Consider the following 22,398-nt stretch of genomic DNA (forward strand, 5'->3'; position numbering starts at 1 on the left):
GCTGATCTTTACATTTCAATACAAGTCACAGATGCAGCCTTACTGGAATCTTAAGTACTTGCTTTTTCCACTTACAAGGTTCTACCATTTGGGCTGCCAAAAATCCCAAGAATATTCACCACCTGTCTGGCTGAGGTGGCTGACTATGTTTATCTAGAGCAATGCTCTTCACTTCTTTTGAAGTGGGGGCCACTTTGGCAAAAAACCTTCAATGTGAGAGCCACATCAACCCGACACAGATGCTTGAATGCATACCTGACACAGTGGTTGAACACTCCAAGTTCTTTGTTGGTTGACATGGTAATATTACCATTATTGGTAATATGGCTTGGGGTGCAGGAGAGGGTTAGGGGTGCAAGCTCTGGGAGGGAGTTTGGGTGCAGGAGGGGACTCTAGGCTGGGGCAGCGTGTTTGGGTGCAGGAAAGTGAGACACTAAAGAGATCAGGGCTATGGATGTACAAATGGAAAAGGATCAGAGAGAAAATGGGAAGATATAGTCTCAGTAAGACAGACCTCCAGGGTCACAGCACCACTCAGGTTTTAGTCCAAGCCACACCTCCATCATGATGACGGGGGGCCACCTGGCCAACTTGAGTGAGTGGCACCATGATTCTGTGCATCAGGTTGCAATGCCACTCATACAAATTTGGACAAGCTGACACCCCTACCCCACCCCCGTTGGGGGTTGGGGCTAAACCAGAAAAGTGCTGCAACTCTGGAGGTCACAAAGCCTGGAGTAGGGAGACAAGCCCAGCCAGCCCTGCAGAACCGGAGCCACATAAGCCATTGCAGTGGAGTCAGTGCAGGGTTGGCTCTGCAGCATCCTCCACCAAGGGGAGCAGGATCCAACACCCCACCCCCAGCCTACTTACTGGGTCATGACAGGCCATCAACATTTACAAAAGGGCCCGGAGCCCAAAAAGGTCGAGAAAATTGCTGTGGAGGCACCTGGTAGTGCCTATCAGTACACTTTGCTGTTGGTGACAAAGAGACTGGGGTATGCCATAAAGCTTTGGCAGGATCCAGGAGGGTCTCACTGACTGTAAGGTTGACCCTTCCTGAAGCCAGGGCCTGCAGTTTACCCAGGAGTTTATGAGGGTTCTCTTGTACAACTTTGGACCGAATCTCCTATGTTTTAGCAATCCTTCTTATTAGTAGTCCTGGAATCTTAAAATCCTGGTGGAGGTGAGGATGCTTCAGGATTGATCACTTCATCAGGCAAAGATGATACATGAGAAGATTTTTCCATGGTATCCTTTTGTCTGTCATCTTAGTTGTGGCTTCCAAATGAGGCATTTGTGCTTGAGGTAGGTGAAATGGCTCTTTCCTAGGATGAACTGGAACCAGAGACAGACATTTTGGTCTCAAAAGAGATGCTCGGGTGAGCTAGTGCCCTGAGAGCCAGTTTATGAAGCCCACTATGGCCAGGGTGGATAATCATAATGTTGCACTGTCAAAGGCACTGGGCACCAGATAGGAATGTCTCTAGAGGAATAACAATCAATGTGAGTGAAGAATGACGTGCATAAGTGGTAGAGTAAGGGTATTGGAAAGATCTGGCTGTTGAAGCCTGCCTGCTGTAATCCAACTCTGAAGGGGATATATAATCTTCTGGAAATGGAGGAGCAGTCCCAGTTGGAGTCAAAAGTAGTCTCGGTACCAGGGACGTATGCCCCAGCTTCAGCACTTGTACTGATGTCAACTCAGAGTATGCTGCTAAAGTAGCTGATATTGATGACTGCTGCCTAGGATGAAAAGACCTGGCCAGTACCTAGGCATCATTACCAATATCTTGTTTGTAACAGGTACCATGTGATATAATGTATATGAATCCAGAACCAACAGAAATAGTAAGTCTCTAGCCACCAAGAAAGTTTGCAGTGTTGAGGGCACTGAAACAGATGTAAACACACTAGTAGACAACAAGAGCAGTACAGACTCAATGGAACTAGTGTAGATATAGCCAACAGAGCTTGCTTGGATAAAGCTGCTGAAGTCGGTACGGGTGCTGGTAGCATCTTGAAAGCTTAAAGAAGAAGTTACTCACCTTGTGCAGTAATAATGGTTCTTCGAGATGTGTGTCCCGAAGGTGTTCCACTCTAGGTGTCGGTGAGTCCATGCGCCGGAGATCGGAGATTTTTCGCAGCAGTACTTGGTCAGGGGAAGAGTGTGCACAGGAGCTGTCTCGGTCAGCTGTTGGTGCCTCCTATCGCACGTACACCCCTGACCGTCCCCTCCATTCCTTCTCTACTGCAGAGCTCGGCTGTGTGAACTCTGAAGTAGAGGGGAGGAGGGTGGGTAGTGGAGCACCCACAGGGACACACATCTCAAAGAACCATCGTTACTGCACACAGTGAGTAACTTCTTCTTCAAGTGGTGTCCCTATGGGTACTCCACTCTAGGTGCTTGTACAGCAGTGCCCCACCAGGGGTGGCAGGGGTTCAGAGTTATGTATAAGTGTGTGATGAGAGCACTGTGAGGCCAACGATAGAATCTGAGATAAGGCCTTGCGTGATAGCGTAATGCTTTGCAAAAGTGTGCTCTGAAGTCCAAGTTGCAGCTCTACAAATGTCTATTAAGGGGACATTGTTCTAGAATGCGATTGGTGTCACCATGACTCATGTTGAGTGGGATCTGATGCCTGCAGGGGGTTCTTTGTTATGTAGGTGGTAGCTGTGACAGGTTGGATCACAGAAACCCCCTTGGGACAGCCAACTGATGTGCCAAGACTACTTCTGCTCCTGCTTTCCCTGCCAACTTGGGACTCCAGAACCGTGCCTGGATGTGCCAGACACGCTTGCCGGCCACAAACACAGACCCAGGTCCGAACCACGTCCCACAAACTGCAAGCTTAACTGAAAGCAGTTTAAGAAATGTTCCTGTCTTTAACACTCAGATGCCCAACTCCCAATGGGGTCCAAACCCCAAATAAATCAGTTTTATCCTGTATAAAACTTATACAGGGTAAACTCATAAATTATTCACCCTCTATAACACTGATAGAGAGATATGCACAGCTGTTTCTCCCCCCGCTCCAGTTATTAATACATACTCTGGGTTAAATAATAAGTAAGAAGTGATTTTATTAAATACAGAAAGTAGGATTTAAGTGGTTCCAAGTAGTAACAGACAGAACAAAGTGAATTACCAAGCGAAATAAAATAAAACATGCAAGTCTATGCCTAATACGGTAAGAAAGTGATTACAGATGAAACCTAACCCTCAGAGATGTTCTAGTAAGCTTCTTTTACAGACTAGTCTCTTTCTAGTCTGGGTCCAGCAATCACTCACACCCCCTGTAGTTACTGTCCTTTGTCCCAGTTTCTTTCAGGTAACCTTTGGGGTGGAGAGGCTTTCTCTTGAGCCAGCTGAAGATAAAATGGAGGGGTCTCCCTGGGGTATAAATAGACTTTTTCTTGTGGGTGGACACCTCTCCCTCCCCCTGTGTAGAATGCTAGCTACAAGAAGGAGTTTTGGAGACACATGGGCAAGTCACATGGCCAAGCATGACTCAGGTAGCAGCCATGGTTCACATGCTACCTTGAACGTCCTCAAGTAGACTTCTTATGTGGATTGGAGCCTTCCAAGATCCATTGTTCATTACGTGTTTTTTGATTGGGCACTTAACTTGCACATTCCTTTCTCAAGAAGCTGATCAAATGCTTTTCTAAGGCTATTTAGAAATCAAGCAAGTACACAGCTGATATTCATAACTTCGAACACAGAAATGATACATACATACAAATAGGAGGAATAGATTCAGTATATCATAACCTTTACAGAGATATGTTACATGGCATAAGTAGTATAAAACATATTCCAGTTATGTCATATATACATTCATAAGCATATTTCCATAAAACCTTATGGGGTGCACTGTCACAGTACCAAGTTTGAATACAGGAAGAGACCCATTTGGAGGGTATCTGGGTCGATATTGTAGATCCTTTGGCTCACTCTGTTGTAGAGACTAATAGTTTTGGTGACTCGCGAAATGGTTTAGTTCTGTCCAAGTAAAAGCCTGCAGCCCATCTGACATCTAGCATATGTAACGTTGCTTTTTGAGAATCCTTATGTGGCTTGGGATAGAAGGCACGTAAGTGTATGGTTTGGTTAATATAAAAATGTGTAGCCACGTTGTGCAAGTATTTTGCGTGAGGACGTAACATGATTTTGTCTTTGGTAAATACCATGTATGGTGATTTGGCCATTAATGCCAATATTTCGCTGACACATCTTGCAGACGTGATTGCCACAAGGAATGCGACCTCCATTGACATATGTAAGAGAGAGCAGGTTGCTAGAGGTTCAAAGGGTGGTCTTGTGAGACATTTGAGCACATGATTGAGATCCTATGGTGGCGTAGGTTGGCATACTTCTGGGAACATGTTCTGTATACCTGTTAGTAAATGCCATGTAATCGAGTGAACGAATATTGAAGCCCCTTCTATCTGCTCGTGGGGGGCTGTGATGGCAGCCAGGTGTACTTTAATAGAACTTATGGTTAACCCCGTTTCCTTCAGTTCTAGTAGGTAGTCTAGGATCACAGATAGAGGTGCCTTGGTCGCGTCCAGCTGTTTTTGCTGGCACCAAAGGGAGAATCTTCTTCACCTGTGGCGGTAAGTATTCCTAGTGTTAGGGGGCTTATTCCTTCACCCACTCACTTCCCTGGTCCTTCTCGCATGAACAGAGAGCAACAATACCCGAAGTCCAAAGGTGCAAACAATTCGATGTTTATTGGGGTGAACTTCCAGCAAGCGTGATTCCAGTTTCCTTCCTTAGTATCCTCCTTCCCAGCTCTGACACCACAGAGCCTTACACCTGTGTCCCTGTTCCCATTCCTGCCCTTAGCCAAACATGATTCCAATTTCCTTACTCCCATTCCCTGTTCCCATTTTCCCCTTTAGCAAAACATGATTCCAATTTCCTTACACCCATTCCCTGTTCCCATCTCCCTCGCCCACGCACACCCACTCACTTCCTCATTGACTACAGATTATATAGTAAAACTTGAGTTCTGCTTAGCTATACCTTAACCAATCATTTTCCTGAAATTTAATTAACCAATCCTAACATATTGTAACATGATTATGTAACCAATTATATCCCACCACCTTAATTAGTTTACACCCAGCAAAATTAATTATACAGCAGACAGGAACAATCACAGAACCAGACAGAGATTATAGAGACAAACAATAGCAAAGTGGGAACTATAATGACAAAACAATACAGAAGTGAGGATTTCACATCCCAGCTATTGATAAGTGAGTTCTTGCCAGACAGGATGCTATCAAACTAAGTTTCCTTTTACATTTTCTAGGCACTTCCCTTTCTCTGGAGGTGATAGGCACTATCAGGACAGGACTGTATTCCTAACAGCCCAATAGCACCTTATTTCAAAGTGACTAGTTTGGGATGTGAGGATGTGACTGCTCGCTTCCCAGCTTATGGCTGCCTCTGCTGCTTAGCCAAAGGCCTTAGCTAAGAACAGGGCCTCAGACTGTCACAGTAAGAGAAGGCCCTTACACCAGCAGACAGTGATTTTGTTCTTTCTTTTATACCTCTATAATTAGCCAAGTGATAAGAATACACCTAAATTCTTAGAGTATAGGCCTTTACAGACAGGCCTGAATATCTATATCCTAACACTCCACCCCTTTTTTTTTTTCTTTTCTTTTGGGATCCTCCTGCCCAGGTATCCCTGGAAAAGCATAGGACATATGGCGACACATTTCCTGATAGGGCCAGGCATCAAGGTGGAAGGTGTCGATATTCCATTTGTCCCACTGCCCCTTGTGTAGTATAGTGCCCTGCACCTTCTCTCGTACGGGCATACCCCACCTATTCCAATTAGTGTTCCAGACTTCCCATTATAGCGGGCCCGAGAAGGTTGGGTCCGGGTTGTCTAGTACACTGTAGGGTTTGGAGGGCTTACTACATTACTTATAGGTTATCTCCCTATGCAACGTAACACAAGTACAGTTAACAATACAAAATCCACAGCAACACCGAGTCCTGACCACTGCAGTAAGGTCCAACATCCGAGACACCCCCAAAACACTGCCTCTCCTCCTTTGACAGGGTCACGATCTGATGTGTCCAGTTGCTGGCAGTTGCCCCTGCAGGTTTTGCTTGCTTTTGTCCATATCATAAATCCATTGAATGTTCACAGAGAAATGGGATATTGTCCAAACCAGCTTGACCACTTGGTATGGAATCAGACAGTATGCCCTGGTTTGATTATTCACAGCAATAAGATTCACAGATCCATTTGTGCAGCAAAGTCCAGATAGCAGCATGTAAATGTGAGTAGTTTGGTTATGGGCTGGTGTAATTGTGCCCCCAGTAATATGTACATTCCCAGCAAAACACCTTATACACAGTACACCCAATTGTCCACCCCTTGCATAGGCCATTGATCCTGCTCCTCTATAGTCAGAGGAGAGGGGCACATCCAAACATCTTCTATTGATTTATGTTATTTTACACACCCCTCCATTGATTCCTAGTGAGCTCCTCCCCTTCTCATTAGTTCCATAGGGCTTGTGGGGGCCACCTTAGTTGCCATTCCATTTCCAGGTACCACGGTAGCTATTACACAAGTGCTGGCCTCCTAGTTGAGAATTTGCATTCCCATACACATCTTCCCACCAAGGTCAGCCTTTTGAAGCCATCCCCCACCCATGTCATGAGATTTTCTGTTCATTAAAACACAGCAATGGTAGCAACAAGAAAAAACACCACAAACAAACACAAAACACAGATCCATGGTATTCTGGGTTATTTTTCCCGCTGGCGCCAGCTTGCTTGTAGAGTGTCTGAAAAACAAAAGAAACAATTTCCTTCCCCACCATGGACTATTGCTTAATAATAATACCACTTTCTTTTACAAATTTCCTTGATAATTGCAGGAAAAACAGAAGAATTACCTCCAGGCTGTCCTTATTTTGTTCTATAGTCAGGCTAGTGAATTACCCCACTCACTGGTCCTTTCTGAAATTCATGAGGAGGTGTACCTCAGTTTCCCCTCTTGTACAACAGACCAAGTTTGCAATAGTTTCTCTGCTGTACCAAGCTTTAAGTTTGTTCTCAGGTAATAGTTCACACACACAGACACACCCCCTTAAGGTTAACCTGTCCCCCTTATTTTCAGGCTTGACTTGTTTTTTCAGCTCCCTTTCCTGGAGGGCCATAATCTGAGTCTTCTAGTAGCTTGTTTGCTGACCGGATGTATTCATTATTTGCAGCTCCTTTGTGCCCGTCAGCTGGGTAATTTGCATTCACACAGAGGCTTACTAGCTTGCTTCTGGATCCAAAGCTGTTAGCAGCTGAGACACTGTCTTAAAAGGGAAGCATTTTACTTCCACCAGAGTTCTGATTACTTTCATCTCCTGCTCCAAATCACACAGAGATCTGAAAAAGAAAGCACAACCTACTGTGGCCTCTTTTGGAGCCCTAATAGGATTTTAATTGAGTACCATGTTTTATTTGCATTTGTTTTACCCCTTCTCCAATAGACACTCCACACGTCCTGGGAAAATGCACATTCTTTCCATATAGTTTAACCTCCATAACATTATATTAGCCATATTAATTTTACACAAGGTGTAACTGCCTCCCCTATGCCCACAGAGTTTTCATGCACCCACCAAAGCAACAATCTGATCCCCCAGAGCCACCCCAAGGCTCAGTGTTCCCATCATTCCTCCCCTTTTCCTTTTACCACACAAAATTCTCTTTTGCCTAACATTTCTTGCACTGTGATTACTCTTTTACACAACTGTACCCTGATTACCCTGCCATCTTGTACAACTAGACACAACCAGGGGCAGCCAAGTTAAGTTCCAATAGAAACCCCTTCCATCCTTTAGTGATTTTGATTACATTACCCAAAAGTCAAATAATTTTGATCAGATTCTCTCTCTGCCTGCTGCCTGCAGCAGTCCCTTATAGACCATTTCTGTGGGAAAAGGGCTCGTTTTCCCTCAGAATAGCTGTAAATGCTTCTGGGGACAGAAGTATAGTGGTGGTAGTAGCCACTCGACCTGACCCCCTTGGATAATTTAATTACCAAGCTTCCATCCAATGTGACTGCACAGAGTTGCACATACAGTTACATTTATAGAACTGGGTTTTATCATTAAACAAAAACTTCTTTCTTGACATCTCACATAAGTATCCAAAGTACCCTCCATTAAAACTTCAGAAAAACAAAAGAGTGTGGAAAGGGAGGTTGCACTTTGAAACTTTTTTTTTTCTTTCTCTCCACTCCCCCAGGACCAAGTCCCAGCTCCAGTCTCTAAAGGTCGTCTGTTAACTCTGCTTTTGACTATAAACCCTTTTGTGCCAAATCATCTTTCACCACCCCTAACTAATTTACAACCCTTCAGCAGCCCTTGCTGAAGCAGCACCAAACTTGAAAGATTCCTGGCAGCTTCCCGTAATGCTGCCCTTACTTCAAACCTCTCAAGCAGACTGAAGTGCCTCTTTTCCCTGGGAGGCATTCAGTCCCCATGGGCAGGGACCTTCTTCCACTACCCATATACCAAGAAGGGTGGGCTCCTCAGCACCCCCCATACCTCTGGGTCCCCTAACACTTCCTCCATTTCCTTTTTAATCTCATCCCAGGTTGACCCCTGTACCTGGTATGGGCCCTGGTTCTCCCTTATCCATTTATCCAAAAAATCCTTTACCCTGGCTTGCCAGAACCCGCAACTACCATCACGAGAGTTCGTGATACCCCCTCCAAGCAGCTGTGCGGACTGTTGGGGAGAGGGACTTACAGGCTGCCACTCACCTATCCGATGCGATGCATCCGAGTCACCGGAACCAAGATAGTGGTGAGGCAATGGCTATTTAGTAATACCTGTTTCACTTTCTCTGAGCAAAAAGAAAAGGAGGACTTGTGGCACCTTAGAGACTAACCAATTTATTAGAGCATAAGCTTTCGTGAGCTACAGCTCACTTCCTCAGATGCATATCGTGGAAACTGCAGCAGGCTTTATATATACACAGAGAATATGAAACAATACCTATTCCCACCCCACTGTCCTGCTGGTAATAGCTTATCTAAAGTGATTTCCAGCACAAATCCAGGTTTTCTGGATTTCTGAAAACCTGGATTTGTGCTGGAAATCACTTTAGATAAGCTATTACCAGCAGGACAGTGGGGTGGGAATAGGTATTGTTTCATATTCTCTGTGTATATATAAAGCCTGCTGCAGTTTCCACGATATGCATCTGAGGAAGTGAGCTGTAGCTCACGAAAGCTTATGCTCTAATAAATTGGTTAGTCTCTAAGGTGCCACAAGTCCTTTTCTTTTTGCGAATACAGACTAACACGGCTGTTACTCTGAAACCTTTCTCTGAGCAGTTCAGTTTCCCATGTTGGAACCACATAGGAGCCATGCTTTGAGTTGGAGCTTCGCTGGGTCTGGATGGAGTGTAAGGCCCTTGTTCTGGGACAGGAGATCCATCCATAAGGGCAGCCGTTGTGGGGCACAGACTGCTAGGTGTGACCGGTACGGAAACCAAGTCTGTCTGGGCCATGTGGGGACAATGAGAATGATGTATGCTCTGTCAAGTCATACCTTGCGGATAACCCGTGGGATCAGTGGTATTGGCGGGAAGGCGTACATGAGCAATGCATTCCACTGGATGAGGAGGGCATTCCCTAACCATCCCGGCGCCAGGCCTGCCCTGGAGCAAAAGACTGGACATGTGTGATTTGTCACTGAGGTGAACAGGTTGATTACTGAATGACTCCATTTTCGGAATATCATGCTGAGAACACTGTCATGGATTTCACACTCGTGTTCCTGTGAGAAGTGCCTGCTGAGATTGTCAGCTGTAGTGTTTTGGCATCCCAGTAGGTATGACGCTGTGATGTTTATATTGTTGCGGATGCACAAGTTCCATAAGTTCATGGCTTCTACACATAGCGAGTGAGACCTGGCTCCCCCTTGGTGATTGATGTAAAACATGCATGCCACATTGTCGGTAAGAATAGAGATGGAGGTCTGCCGTATGAGTGGGAGGAAGTGGCGGCATGCATTGTGTACTGCGCGGAGTTCCAGGAGATTGATTTGTAGTCGGTTTTCCATCACTGACCACTTGCCTTGTATATTGTGGTGACCCAAGTGGGCGCCTGGGCCTATCAGGGAGGTATCTGTTGTGATAGTCACTGATGGGGGGGTCTTGCTGAAAGGGAATCCCTGAGCATACATTCCCTGGTTGTGTCCACCATTTTAGGGAGAGGATGACCCTTGGTCTTAGTGTTACTCATCTGTTGAGAAAATGTTTGCTGGGTGCATAGACCGTGCTCAACCAGTGCTGCAGATAGCGCATATGGAGTCTGGCGTACTTTACTACAAAAGTTGTAGCTGCCATATGTCCCATAATCTGAAGGCATGTCCTCACTGAAGTTTGTGGGCTGACAGTCACTGTGGAAATGAGATTGTAGTTTGGTAATATTGCCTTGGCTTATATGGAGTTGAGGTTGGTGCCGATAAACTCCAAGCGCTGAGTTTGTTCTAGGGTGGATTTCTTTCTGTTTATCTGTAGACCTACCTGGTAAAACGGGTCTATTGTGGTCTTCACCATGTATGCCATTTCTTGTCGATTGGCACCCTTGAGCAGGCAATCATCGAAATAGGGGAAGATTATGACTCCTTTGAGTCATAAATCTGCTGCTGTTCCTACTGCGAGTGTTCTTGAGAATACTTGGGGAGCAGCAGATAGGCCGAAAGAAAAAACCCTGTATTGGTAATAGTTGGGTCCTACTGTGAACCGCAGGAACCGTCTGTGGGCAGGATATATTGTAATATGGAAGTGTGCATCTTGGAGGTCGAGGGCTGCAAACCAGTCCCCCCGTCTAGCGCTAGGATTATTATGGCCAGAGTGACCATTTTGAACCTGTGGTTGCGTACAAACTTATTGAGTTTTTGGAGATCTCAGATTGGTCTCCATCCCACTCCTTTCTTCTCTGTCAGGATATATTTGGAGTAAAAACCCTTCCCTTGGTATTGGTGTGGTACTGGTTCTACAGCATCCAGCAGTAGGAGGTGGTCTACTTCCTGTTGCAGAAGGTGTTCGTGAGAGTGGTCCCTGAGGAGGGAAGGGTGGGGGGGGGATGGTTATGAAAAGGAATGGTGTAGCCAGATGGTATGATCTCCAATACCCATTGGTCTGTAGTTATTGCAGCACAAGCATGGTAAAATGGGCGTAGGCGGTGACCAAAAGTGTGGGATGGGGTATGCATTGGTGCTATAGGTGTGGGAAGGTCATGCATACCCTCGACCAATACTTCAAAATTGTGGCTTAGATGTAGATGGGCGGTAGGACGCGGCCTGGATCTGCAGAGCACGTCGTCTCTGAGTCAGTTGTTTGGTTCTGTTCTGAACGAAGTATCATTGGAAATTACCAAAATTTGTTCAAAAAACTTAGAACTCCATTGTAAAATGTTAATGTTATAGGAGTTAAAATCTACAAAACATGAACATGATGATAGGGCCTTGAAGATCTTCTCACTCATTGAATGCAAGACTATGGGAGCACTACAGGTTAAAGGTGGGAGGATACCAAAGGTCCTTACACTCTCCCTGAGTTAGTCAAAGCACCAAATCCTGTAAAACAAGGCTACAATGAGGGACTGGTGGAAAGTTTTGAAAATCCTTGACTTCCCCTACCTTATATTACAGCAGAAGACTTGCTTAGGGGAAGGAAGAAGAGCTAGGGAAGGAGAAAAGCAATAGTCGGCAAGAAGATGGGAGGAAAAAAGGTGACCCTGGAAAGGGAGGAGGAAAAGAGGAAGAGGTATTTGAAAAGAACTATGAAAAAGTGAGGGAAAGTGAGACACTAAAGAGATCAGGGCTATGGATGTACCAATGGAAAAGGATCAGAGAGAAAATGGGAAGATATAGTCTCTGTAAGACAGAAAATAAAAGGAGTTAAGAAAACTATAGAAAGGAAAATGAATTTGAGAAAAGAGTATTATAAGGGTCAACAGAATAAGACAAAGAAATAATAAATGGGAAATAAAATGTAAGAAATGTCTGTATTAAGGTTTATACATTTTACTTTTATCATATTCATAATGTGGTGTGATTTTTTAAAAAAGCCTAAATTTTAGGTGTCTGAATGACTCAGTGAGGGAGAGTAACTCTTTTATCATCTGGCTCTTTGTTGGCCCTTCCTGTCTTCTTCCTTGCACATGCTTCCTCACTGCCTCATCTTCCTTTCCTTTCCTTTCCCCTACAATCTTGGGCTAGAAGTCTGATTCCCTTCTGTACTAGATATACTATCCAGCTGCCTGGTCCACCTTTTACTCTGTCCTGTTCCTGGGTAATTTCTCCCTTAGCTATATCTTTTCCTGAATATATGCACCATTTTTGCATCACTGTAATTTACTTGGTTAGAGTTAGAACCTAAAGCCTTTGTTAGTGGACAAGTTGCTTTCAAGACTTCTAAACTTTCTCTTAAGGCTGTGACCTTATTCACCATGGTTGTATGCAGTGTTGTTGTAGCCATGTCAGTCCCAGAATATTAGAGAGAAAAGGCGGGTGAGATAATATCTTTTATTGAACCAGTTTGTCGTTCTCACCAACAGAAGTTGGTCCAATAAAAGACCCTCTCACACACATTGTCTCCCTTATTCACCAGTCAGACAATTAAGGGTATAAATGTAGACCAGTGTTCTTCACTGCCAGGCCTGCGAGCCAGTGGTGGCTCCCATAGACCCTAAGTGAGGTTCCCTGTCAATCATTCTCTCCGGCGGCGCAGTGGGGCTGTAGCAAAGGCAGGCTCCCTGCCCCGGCTCCACACCCCTCCTGGAAGCAGCCAGCATGCCCCTGTGGCCCTGGTGGGCAAGGGGGAGAACAGAGGTCTCAGCATGCTGCTTCTGCCTTCAAGCACCACCTCCGCAGCTCCCATTGGCTGGGAATGGGGAACTGTGGCCAATGGGAGTTGAGGGGGCGGTGTCTGCCAAGAGAGGCAGCATGCAGAGCCACATTCCTCCCCCGCCCGAGGGGCGCATTGGCCCCTTCCAGGAGCATCACAACACTTGGAATGGGGAGCTAAGCCCAGCCTACCCTGTGGGACCAGAGCAGCATGAGCCACCATGAGACCCTCTGAAACATTCTGGTGATTCAGTTTTGAGAAACCCTGCTCCACAAGACTTTGACTACTTTTTTACACACCTTACACATGACTCATTCATAGTGACAGCTGCAAATGCATGCACAGAGCAGCCTCAGACAAAATCAACTCCAAAAGATAGAGAGCTGAAGAGACTTGACCTTTACAGCAGAATGACATATATCATGGCTAGACTACAAATGAGGATTGGAAATTATCAGGCTTTACGAGCAAAATTATGTGTTTATTAATTAGACCTCCATCTCCAAATTTTCTAACAAAATGCCTGAGGAATATAAAGAACATCTTATCTCCATAGTAGCTGAAAGTCATCTAATGATGAGAACTTCTCTCCAGGCAGCCAGTAATTCCTCAGACACAGTGAACTCCCTGAGGCATTCCTCCTGGTTTCAGGCCTTGGGGATCCCTAATGAATTGCAAAATACTATTGAGGATCTCCACTTTCAGGGTTCAAACTTATTTTCTGAAAAGTCTAACAATGCTATACATACCCCCAAAAGATACTAGGGCTATGTTGCACTCTTTGGAGGTATGCCCACCTGCCCCAAAGAGAAAACAGTTAAAACATCATGTTCAATATAGATTATCTTTCTTCCAGCCTAGACATCAGGATGCTGCTAAGAGGCAAACAAAACCTCCAAATGCCTTTGAAATCTTCGGCCACGGGATACTCTCACTAGACATCATCAGCTAAACAATTGGTTTGATGGTGACTTTGAGTACCAGCATGTCAGTTTCTCCAAGCCCAATACTTCCCTTTGGAAATTGTCCCTCTTTCGCAGTACTTGGGCCGCCATAACATCTGACAAATGGGTCCTCAGCACTTTGGAAGAGGGATACATTATGCAATTCTGATCCCTTCCTTACCCACTGTCAAGGTTCCTTCCCCACTCTGAACTCTAGGATACAGATGTGGGGACCTGCATGAAAGAACCCCTAAACTTATTTTTACCAGCTTAGGTTAAAACTTCCCCAAGGTACAAACTATTTTACCTTTTGTCCCTGGACTTTTTTGCTGCCACCACCAAGCGTCTAACAAATATAACAGGGAAAGAGCCCACTTGGAAACGTCTTTCCCCCCAAAATCCCCCCAAGCCCTACACCCCCTTTCCTGGGGAAGGCTTGATAAAAATCCTCACCAATTTGCACAGGTGAACACAGACCCAAACCCTTGGATCTTAAGAACAATGAAAAAGCAATCAGATTCTTAAACGAAGAATTTTAATTAAAGAAAAAGTAAAAGAATCACCTCTGTAAAATCAGGATGGTAAATACCTTACAGGGTAATCAGATTCAAAACATAGAGAATCCCTCTAGGCTAAACCTTAAGTTACAAAAAGACACCAAAACAGGAATATACATTCCATTCAGCACAACTTATTTTATCAGCCATTTAAACAAAGCAGAATCTAACGCATATCTAACTAGATTGCTTACTGACTTTTTACAGGAGTTCTGACCTGGATTCCTGCTCTGCTCCCGGCAAAACAACACACAGAACCCTTTGTTTCCCCCCGCCCGCTCCAGCTTTGAAAGTATCTTGTCTCCTCATTGGTCATTTTGGTCAGGTGCCAGCGAGGTTGTCTTAGCTTCTTAACCCTTTACAGGTGAAAGGGTTTTTCCTCTGGCCAGGAGGGATTTAAAGGTGTTTACCCTTCCCTTTATATTTATGACACCCACCCACCTTCTCTGTCTCCATTCAGGAACCCATCTCTTGAGGCTGCACTACTTCAGGAAGTGCAATCTCTTCAGGATATGGGACCTATAGAGGAAATACCTATACAATACAAAGGGAAATGATTTTATACCTGCTAATTCCTGATTTTGAATTCTGGACATGACGAAATTAAACATGTTCATCAAGAAATTGAAGTTCAGGATGATTTTTCTTTCTTCCATTATTGCTTCCCTGGATTGAAAAGACTGATATGCTTCCCTTGTCTACAAAACACTTATTTTTATGTGGTGATACATCCAGGCCACAAGAAATATTTGAGATCCATGGTCAGAGGCTCTCACTACCAATACAAAGTAGTACCCTTTGGCCTATCATCAGCCCTAAGGAATTTTATCAGATGTATGGCAATAGTGACTGCCCACCTCCTCCTTTCTTGTATACAGATTTTTCCCTTTTCTGGGATTTATTCGTCTGATGCCAGTCAAAAGAGACAAGAAAAGAACAGTATCAGGCAAATCCAATTGTTCGTTCATCACAGGCTGAGAATAAACACAAAGAAGCCAACTTTGCTTCTACTCCAGAAGACAGACTTTATAGTCACCATTCTCAACACAACTACAGCAACAGCCTACCTACCTTGAGACAGGCTCTAGATCAGTGGCTCTCAACCTATTTACCATTGTGGGCTACATATGCAGCTCTCTGTGTTTTATGGGCCTTATCCACACACTGTATATACTTTCTGTATGGCCCTGAGGTTGTCATGTGGGCCACAGCTGCGTGCTGATTGGGCCACAAGCAGGCTGTGAGTTGAGAACCACTGCTCTAGAGACCATTGTCACCTTGTGCAGGAACCTCAAGGCTGAGCACAGGACAATGGCTCTGTCCTGCCTTCAACTTCTTGGGCACATGGCATTGTGCACACACAGCTCAGCGTGCCAGACCGCATCAGCTGTATGCAAACTAGACTCCACTCTGTTTATCAGCTAATCAGGCACTCGCTGGGCATGATTTGCATATTTGCACAAGCACTTTCCTCTCTGGGTTGGTGGATTGATCCTCACAGTGTCTCCAGCGGAGCTCCTTTCTCTCCTCCCGTCTAGTCAGATTCCTTCACCAAGTACTAGGGCCATCTGAGAGCACTTCAGACTGTCTGGATGAATCAAGAGGTCTCCATCTCAACCTTTTGGAGCTGCATGCTGTCCCTGGTGCCTGGAAAGCATTCCCGGCCACAGTCAACGGTCATGCTATCAGATACTCATGGATAATACCGCTGCCATGTTTTACTTGAACAGGCAAGGTAGAGCCAGGTCGATTTGATTGTTCCAGGAAGCAATTAATCTAGAGAATTTTTCCATACAAAACAACATTTTGCTGAAGGCCTTTTATCTGCCTGGGATCAGAAACACCATAGTAGATTCTTTCAGTAGGAACTTTGTTTATCATCACAAGTTGTACTTAAAGACAGAGATACAACAATTCATATTTATCAAGTGGGGTACATCTTTGCAACAAACCTCAAGAAGAACTGGAGATTCTGCTCCAGAGCAGGTCACAGTCCAGATTCCATAACTAATGCGTATCTCATCTCCTGGCTGAAACAACTTCTTTATGCCTTCACTCCAGTTCCCTTGAGGAAAAAGAAGCAAAATCACACAATGTTACTTCTGATAGCACCAGCTTGGCCAAGGCAGCACTGGTACATCAATCTGTATTGTCCAAATACCAATCACTCTGCACCACTGTCTCAAGATCAAGGCTGAGCTTTGCATCCAGACATACAAAGCTTGCGTCTTACAGCCTGGCTGGTGAATTGTTAAAATCTACAGAAAGACTTTTCATAGGAGGTCCAAGCCTTCCTGATTAGCGGTAGAAAAGATTCCACAAAAGATGCATATTTAGCAAAGAGGAAGAGGTTTTCGGTTATGTCTCATCATCTCTCTGCTGCTTACACCAAAATTTGGCGCATTTAGGAATAGTCGCTAAAACTGAAATCTACAGGACTCTCCATTAGCTTGATCATAGTTAATTTGGCTCTGTTTCAGCCTTTCACATCACCACAGCCTACTGAAGGTTCCTCAGTTTTCTCGCATCTGGTGATGGTGGTAATCCTTAAAGTTCTCATTTGGGTGTATCCCCCCCCATGTGATCCAGTTTGCCCTTGGGAGCTGAACCTGATAATATCAGGGGCAGTGGGGCCTCCTTTTGAGCAAATGGCAACTTTCTTTTTATTGGTCCTTTTTATGAAAATGGCATTTGTAGTAGCAACTACATTGGCTAAGAGGGTGTCTGAGTTACAAGCACTCTTAGCTGACTTCCATTCACCATTTTCACAAGGACAGAGTCTTGTTGAGACCCTGTCCAAAAGTGAGTCAGCCTTTCATTTAAACCTAACCATTCAGTTGCCTGCATTTTTCCCTAAGCCACACACTAACAAGGGTGAAGAAAAACCGCATATCTTTGATGTACATAGGACCTCATAATTTTATATCCCTCAGACTAAACTTTTCAGAGTGTCTGCAAGGTTCTTTGTAGCATACATTGAAAGGGTAAAGGACAATCAATCTCAGCTCAGAGTTTGTCCCCCAGAATACTTTCATGCATAGAATGCTGTTATGATCTTACATAACTGCTCATTGAACAAGAGCTTAATCTATTTCATCAGCCATTTAAGGAACATACCCATTATAGACATCTGCACGTCTGTGATGTGGTCATCCATACACACTTTCTCTAAGCATTATGTCATCACTCAGGCTTCCTGTGCTGATGCAAACTTTGGCAAGTTGGTACTTTGTTGTTCAATTCAGAAGTCCCACCACTTACAAGAGAACTGCTGGTGAGTCACCTGGAGTAGAATGTATGTATGCATAATCTCTTGAAGGAGGAAAAAAACATTACTCATCTGTACAGTAACTGTTGTTCCTCAAGATGTATTGTTCACATATGCATTTCATGACTCTCTCTACTTCCCCCCTACTTCAGAAGTATGGTCATCTTGCAATGTGAAGGAACTGAGGAGTCGGGGCAGCTCAGCCCTTTATGCCCTTTGCTCTTTGCACAAGGACATTAAGGGCACATGCACAGTCCAAACGGTTCTGCTGGCAAAAGTTTCTGACTTGAGTGCTTTGGAGGCACATACATCTGAAGTGGAATGTACATGTGCACAACGCATCTTAAAAAACGTTACTGCAATTTTATAAATAACCATTTTTTGGATGAACAGTGCCTGAATGCATCCGATGAAGTGAGCTGTAGCTCACGAAAGCTTGTGCTCAGATAAATTTGTTAGTCTCTAAGGTGCCACAAGTATTCCTTTTCTTTTTGTGAATACAGACTAACATGGCTGCTACTCTGAAAATAGTGCCTTATATATTTTATTACTATATAATAGTTTAATTTACATAAACTGTTACTTAGAAAATTTGTAATTATTAGTTACAATTAACTATTAATAGTTATTGTTAAATTACATACTTATTACTAGAATATCAACTAATTGGTGTACTATTGTTTCAATCAATTTCTTGCTGAAATATATAGAAAATCCATATTCACTTGTTTTTAGACCAAACAAAAGTAATGTCATAATAAAAAATTCCTGAAATTATTTTCTTAACTTTTTTTTCCAGGAACAAGATTCTGAAGCTGTGTCACCATATAGTATTTATGGATGAATTTGAGTACACAAGTTACATTATAACATTATTGAATTTCATTCCCATTGTAATGGATTTTATGACATATCTAGATGAAACATATCTTAGAGAACTAAAAATCTGTAACTACTATTTCATCGGTTTGTATATACTGGAGGCATCATTAAAGGTACTTATGAATTATATTTTTTCCCATGAATGGTAATGCTTCTTGCTGTTTTTTCTTAGAAATGCAAAATTCTATTTAATTATAGATGTTTACACATATTTTACAAAAGGGATTCTCTCTGTTATAAACGTCAATGGCTTCTTTGCCCTTGCAGATTGTCCCATATGCTAAATGTTCTTCTATTATATTAATGAAGTTTTCTTTAGATTAATTTGAATTTTTGCACACCGCAGCATAAAATTATTAACTTTTTTCTGAGATTGTTAATGGATGATTCTTGCTTTTTGCATAGAGCTGCACTATTATGTCTTGTGCTTTGTGTATGACGGTTTAGATATGCTGTATCTCTTAGTAGTGAAAGTATTGAGTTGCTTCCTATGAGGCAAGAGTCACATGTTTGTAAGAGACATAATGATAAAGAAAGGGGAGGGTAATTTTTATCCCAATTTATATATGCTAGTATCTGAACATTGAGCTTCAGTATCAGCCGAATCTTCAAGTGGCCTCTGCAAGTTCTCGCTTTTGGGATGAACTGGTGATGCAGTTCTGATAACAGAACGTTTCATATCAGTGCCCCTAGCTATGTTCTTCTTCGAGTGCTTGCTCAAGTCGATTCCATTTTAGGTGTGCATGTGCCCACGTGCGTGGCCGTTGGAGATTTTTGCCTTAGCGGTAACCATAGGGCCACCTGTGACACCCTCTGGAGTTCCGCACTCATGCTATGGTATATCAGGCACTGCCAGCCTTACACCCTCTCAGTTTCTTCTTACTGCCCATGGTGGTCAGTTGGAGCACCTTTCTTGTTTAGCAAGAGCTAACAGTTTCTCCTTTTTGAATTTCATGCCTTAGCGTCTTTGTACATAATTTGCATTTGGTAGTGTTAAGTAGTTAAGTGTTAGGGCTTGTCTACACTGGTAAGTTTCTGCACAGTAAAGCAGCTTTTTGCACTCAAACTGCAGTTGTGTACACACTGCCAAGCCACTTTGTGCGCAGAAACTTCTCAGCTGCAGCGCTGCAAAAAAACCACCTCAACGTGAGTTGTAAGGCTATTTCCGCAGAGGCTCCAGCACTCTATTGCCAGTGTAGACACTTGATTGCTTTCTGCGCTGTAATTGGCCTCTGGAGCTGTCCCATAATGTCCCAAGTGACCGCTCTGCTCATTGTTTTGAACTCAGCTGCCCTGGAGACATGTACCCCTCCCCTTTCAAAGCACTCTTTCTGACAGCTATTGCATGCTGTGTTGATCTGCTCTGGGACACAAAGCAAACCATTAATGTGGTATGCTTGTGCTGTTGAACACAGAGGCAGGTGTGTGTGTGTGTGAGTGAGAGAGAGAGAGAGAGAGAGAGAGCCCAGGAAGGGAGGTGGGGACTGATGTCGGGGTTTCCCCTTCCCCCTGCCTCAGGACTGGTTGCTTCCTGCTACCGTCTGAACTTACAAGACAGCGTGCTGACACACTCTGTCCCCCAAAACACAATGTCTCTCTCTCCCCGCCCCATACACACACACACACACACACCCTAACACACACACACCCTAACACACACACACGCCACCCCTGCCCCCCACTTCAGTTGAAAAGCAGCCGGCAGTATACTAGGATGCCCATGGAAAAATGGGATTAGGAAACCTGCATCATGTGATGCTGTGCCTGCCCCAGGAAGCATTGCAAACCCTTCCCAAAGCACCCTGCGGCCAGTTGCACAGTGGGATAGCTACCACAATGCACTGCTGTCTTTGCCAATGCAAGAACTGCTAATGTGGATGTGCTCCTTGGGACACTAGAGCACAGTGTGGACACGAAACAGCGGTTTAATTCAAGTGTTTTAATAAAAGTGGTATAACTTGTTGCACAGAAACTTGCCAGTGTAGACATACCCTTAGTTAGTTAGTAGTTAGGGTCCCAACAGGGACTTGTCCCAAGCAGGGCATAGAATCATAGAATATCAGGGTTGGAAGGGACCCCTGAAGGTCATCTAGTCCAACCCCCTGCTCGAAGCAGGACCAATTCCCAGTTAAATCATCCCAGCCAGGGCTTTGTCAAGCCTGACCTTAAAAACCTCTAAGGAAGGAGATTCTACCACCTCCCTAGGTAACGCATTCCAGTGTTTCACCACCCTCTTAGTGAAAAAGTTTTTCCTAATATCCAATCTAAACCTCCCCCACCGCAACTTGAGACCATTACTCCTCGTTCTGTCATCTGCTACCATTGAGAACAGTCTAGAGCCATCCTCTTTGGAACCCCCTTTCAGGTAGTTGAAAGCAGCTATCAAATCCCCCCTCATTCTTTTCTTCTGCAGGCTAAACAATCCCAGCTCCCTCAGCCTCTCCTCATAAGTCATGTGTTCTAGACCCCTAATCATTTTTGTTGCCCTTCGCTGGACTCTCTCCAATTTATCCACATCCTTCTTGTAGTGTGGGGCCCAAAACTGGACACAGTACTCCAGATGAGGCCTCACCAATGTCGAATAGAGGGGAACGATCACGTCCCTCGATCTGCTCGCTATGCCCCTACTTATACATCCCAAAATGCCATTGGTCTTCTTGGCAACAAGGGCACACTGCTGACTCATATCCAGCTTCTCGTCCACTGTCACCCCTAGGTCCTTTTCCGCAGAACTGCTGCCTAGCCATTCGGTCCCTAGTCTGTAGCGGTGCATTGGATTCTTCCATCCTAAGTGCAGGACCCTGCACTTATCCTTATTGAACCTCATCAGATTTCTTTTGGCCCAATCCTCCAATTTGTCTAGGTCCTTCTGTATCCTATCCCTCCCCTCCAGCGTATCTACCACTCCTCCCAGTTTAGTGTCATCCGCAAATTTGCTGAGAGTGCAATCCACACCATCCTCCAGATCATTTATGAAGATATTGAACAAAACTGGCCCCAGGACCGACCCTTGGGGCACTCCACTTGATACCGGCTGCCAACTAGACATGGAGCCATTGATCACTACCCGTTGAGCCCGACAATCTAGCCAGCTTTCTACCCACCTTATAGTGCATTCATCCAGCCCATACTTCCTTAACTTGCTGACAAGAATACTGTGGGAGACCGTGTCAAAAGCTTTGCTAAAGTCAAGAAACAATACATCCACTGCTTTCCCTTCATCCACAGAACTAGTAATCTCATCATAGAAGGCAATTAGATTAGTCAGGCATGACCTTCCCTTGGTGAATCCATGCTGGCTGTTCCTGATCACTTTCCTCTCATGCAAGTGCTTTAGGATTGATTCTTTGAGGACCTGCTCCATGATTTTTCCAGGGACTGAGGTGAGGCTGACTGGCCTGTAGTTCCCTGGATCCTCCTTCTTCCCTTTTTTAAAGATTGGCACTACATTAGCCTTTTTTCAGTCATCCGGGACTTCCCCCGTTCGCCACGAGTTTTCAAAGATAATGGCCAATGGCTCTGCAATCACAGCCGCCAATTCCTTCAGCACTCTCGGATGCAACTCGTCCGGCCCCATGGACTTGTGCACGTCCAGCTTTTCTAAATAGTCCCTAACCACCTCTATCTCCACAGAGGGCTGGCCATCTCTTCCCCATTTTGTGATGCCCAGCGCAGCAGTCTGGGAGCTGACCTTGTTAGTGAAAACAGAGGCAAAAAAAGCATTGAGTACATTAGCTTTTTCCACATCCTCTGTCACTAGGTTGCCTCCCTCATTCAGTAAGGGGCCCACACTTTCCTTGGCTTTCTTCTTGTTGCCAACATACCTGAAGAAACCCTTCTTGTTAC

The 22,398-nt window shown here is 44.5% G+C and overlaps 1 protein-coding gene across 1 annotated transcript in view; it reads left to right on the plus strand.

The window, feature by feature from the left end:
* The window catches only part of LOC311522788 (solute carrier family 9 member C1-like), a gene marked incomplete at its 5' end in the record, with an annotated part of 307,404 nt that overhangs the window by 166,503 nt on the left and 118,503 nt on the right, over positions 1-22,398 (plus strand). Inside the window, one exon of the mRNA XM_084632258.1 lies at positions 18,470-18,665. Coding sequence (XP_084488384.1) covers positions 18,470-18,665 — 196 coding nt within the window. The remainder of the gene's footprint in view (positions 1-18,469; positions 18,666-22,398) is intronic.

This window comes from Lepidochelys olivacea, assembly GCF_965140295.1.
Source record: "Lepidochelys olivacea isolate rLepOli2 genome assembly, chromosome: 6".
In the NCBI taxonomy this organism is placed as follows: Eukaryota; Metazoa; Chordata; order Testudines; family Cheloniidae; genus Lepidochelys; species Lepidochelys olivacea.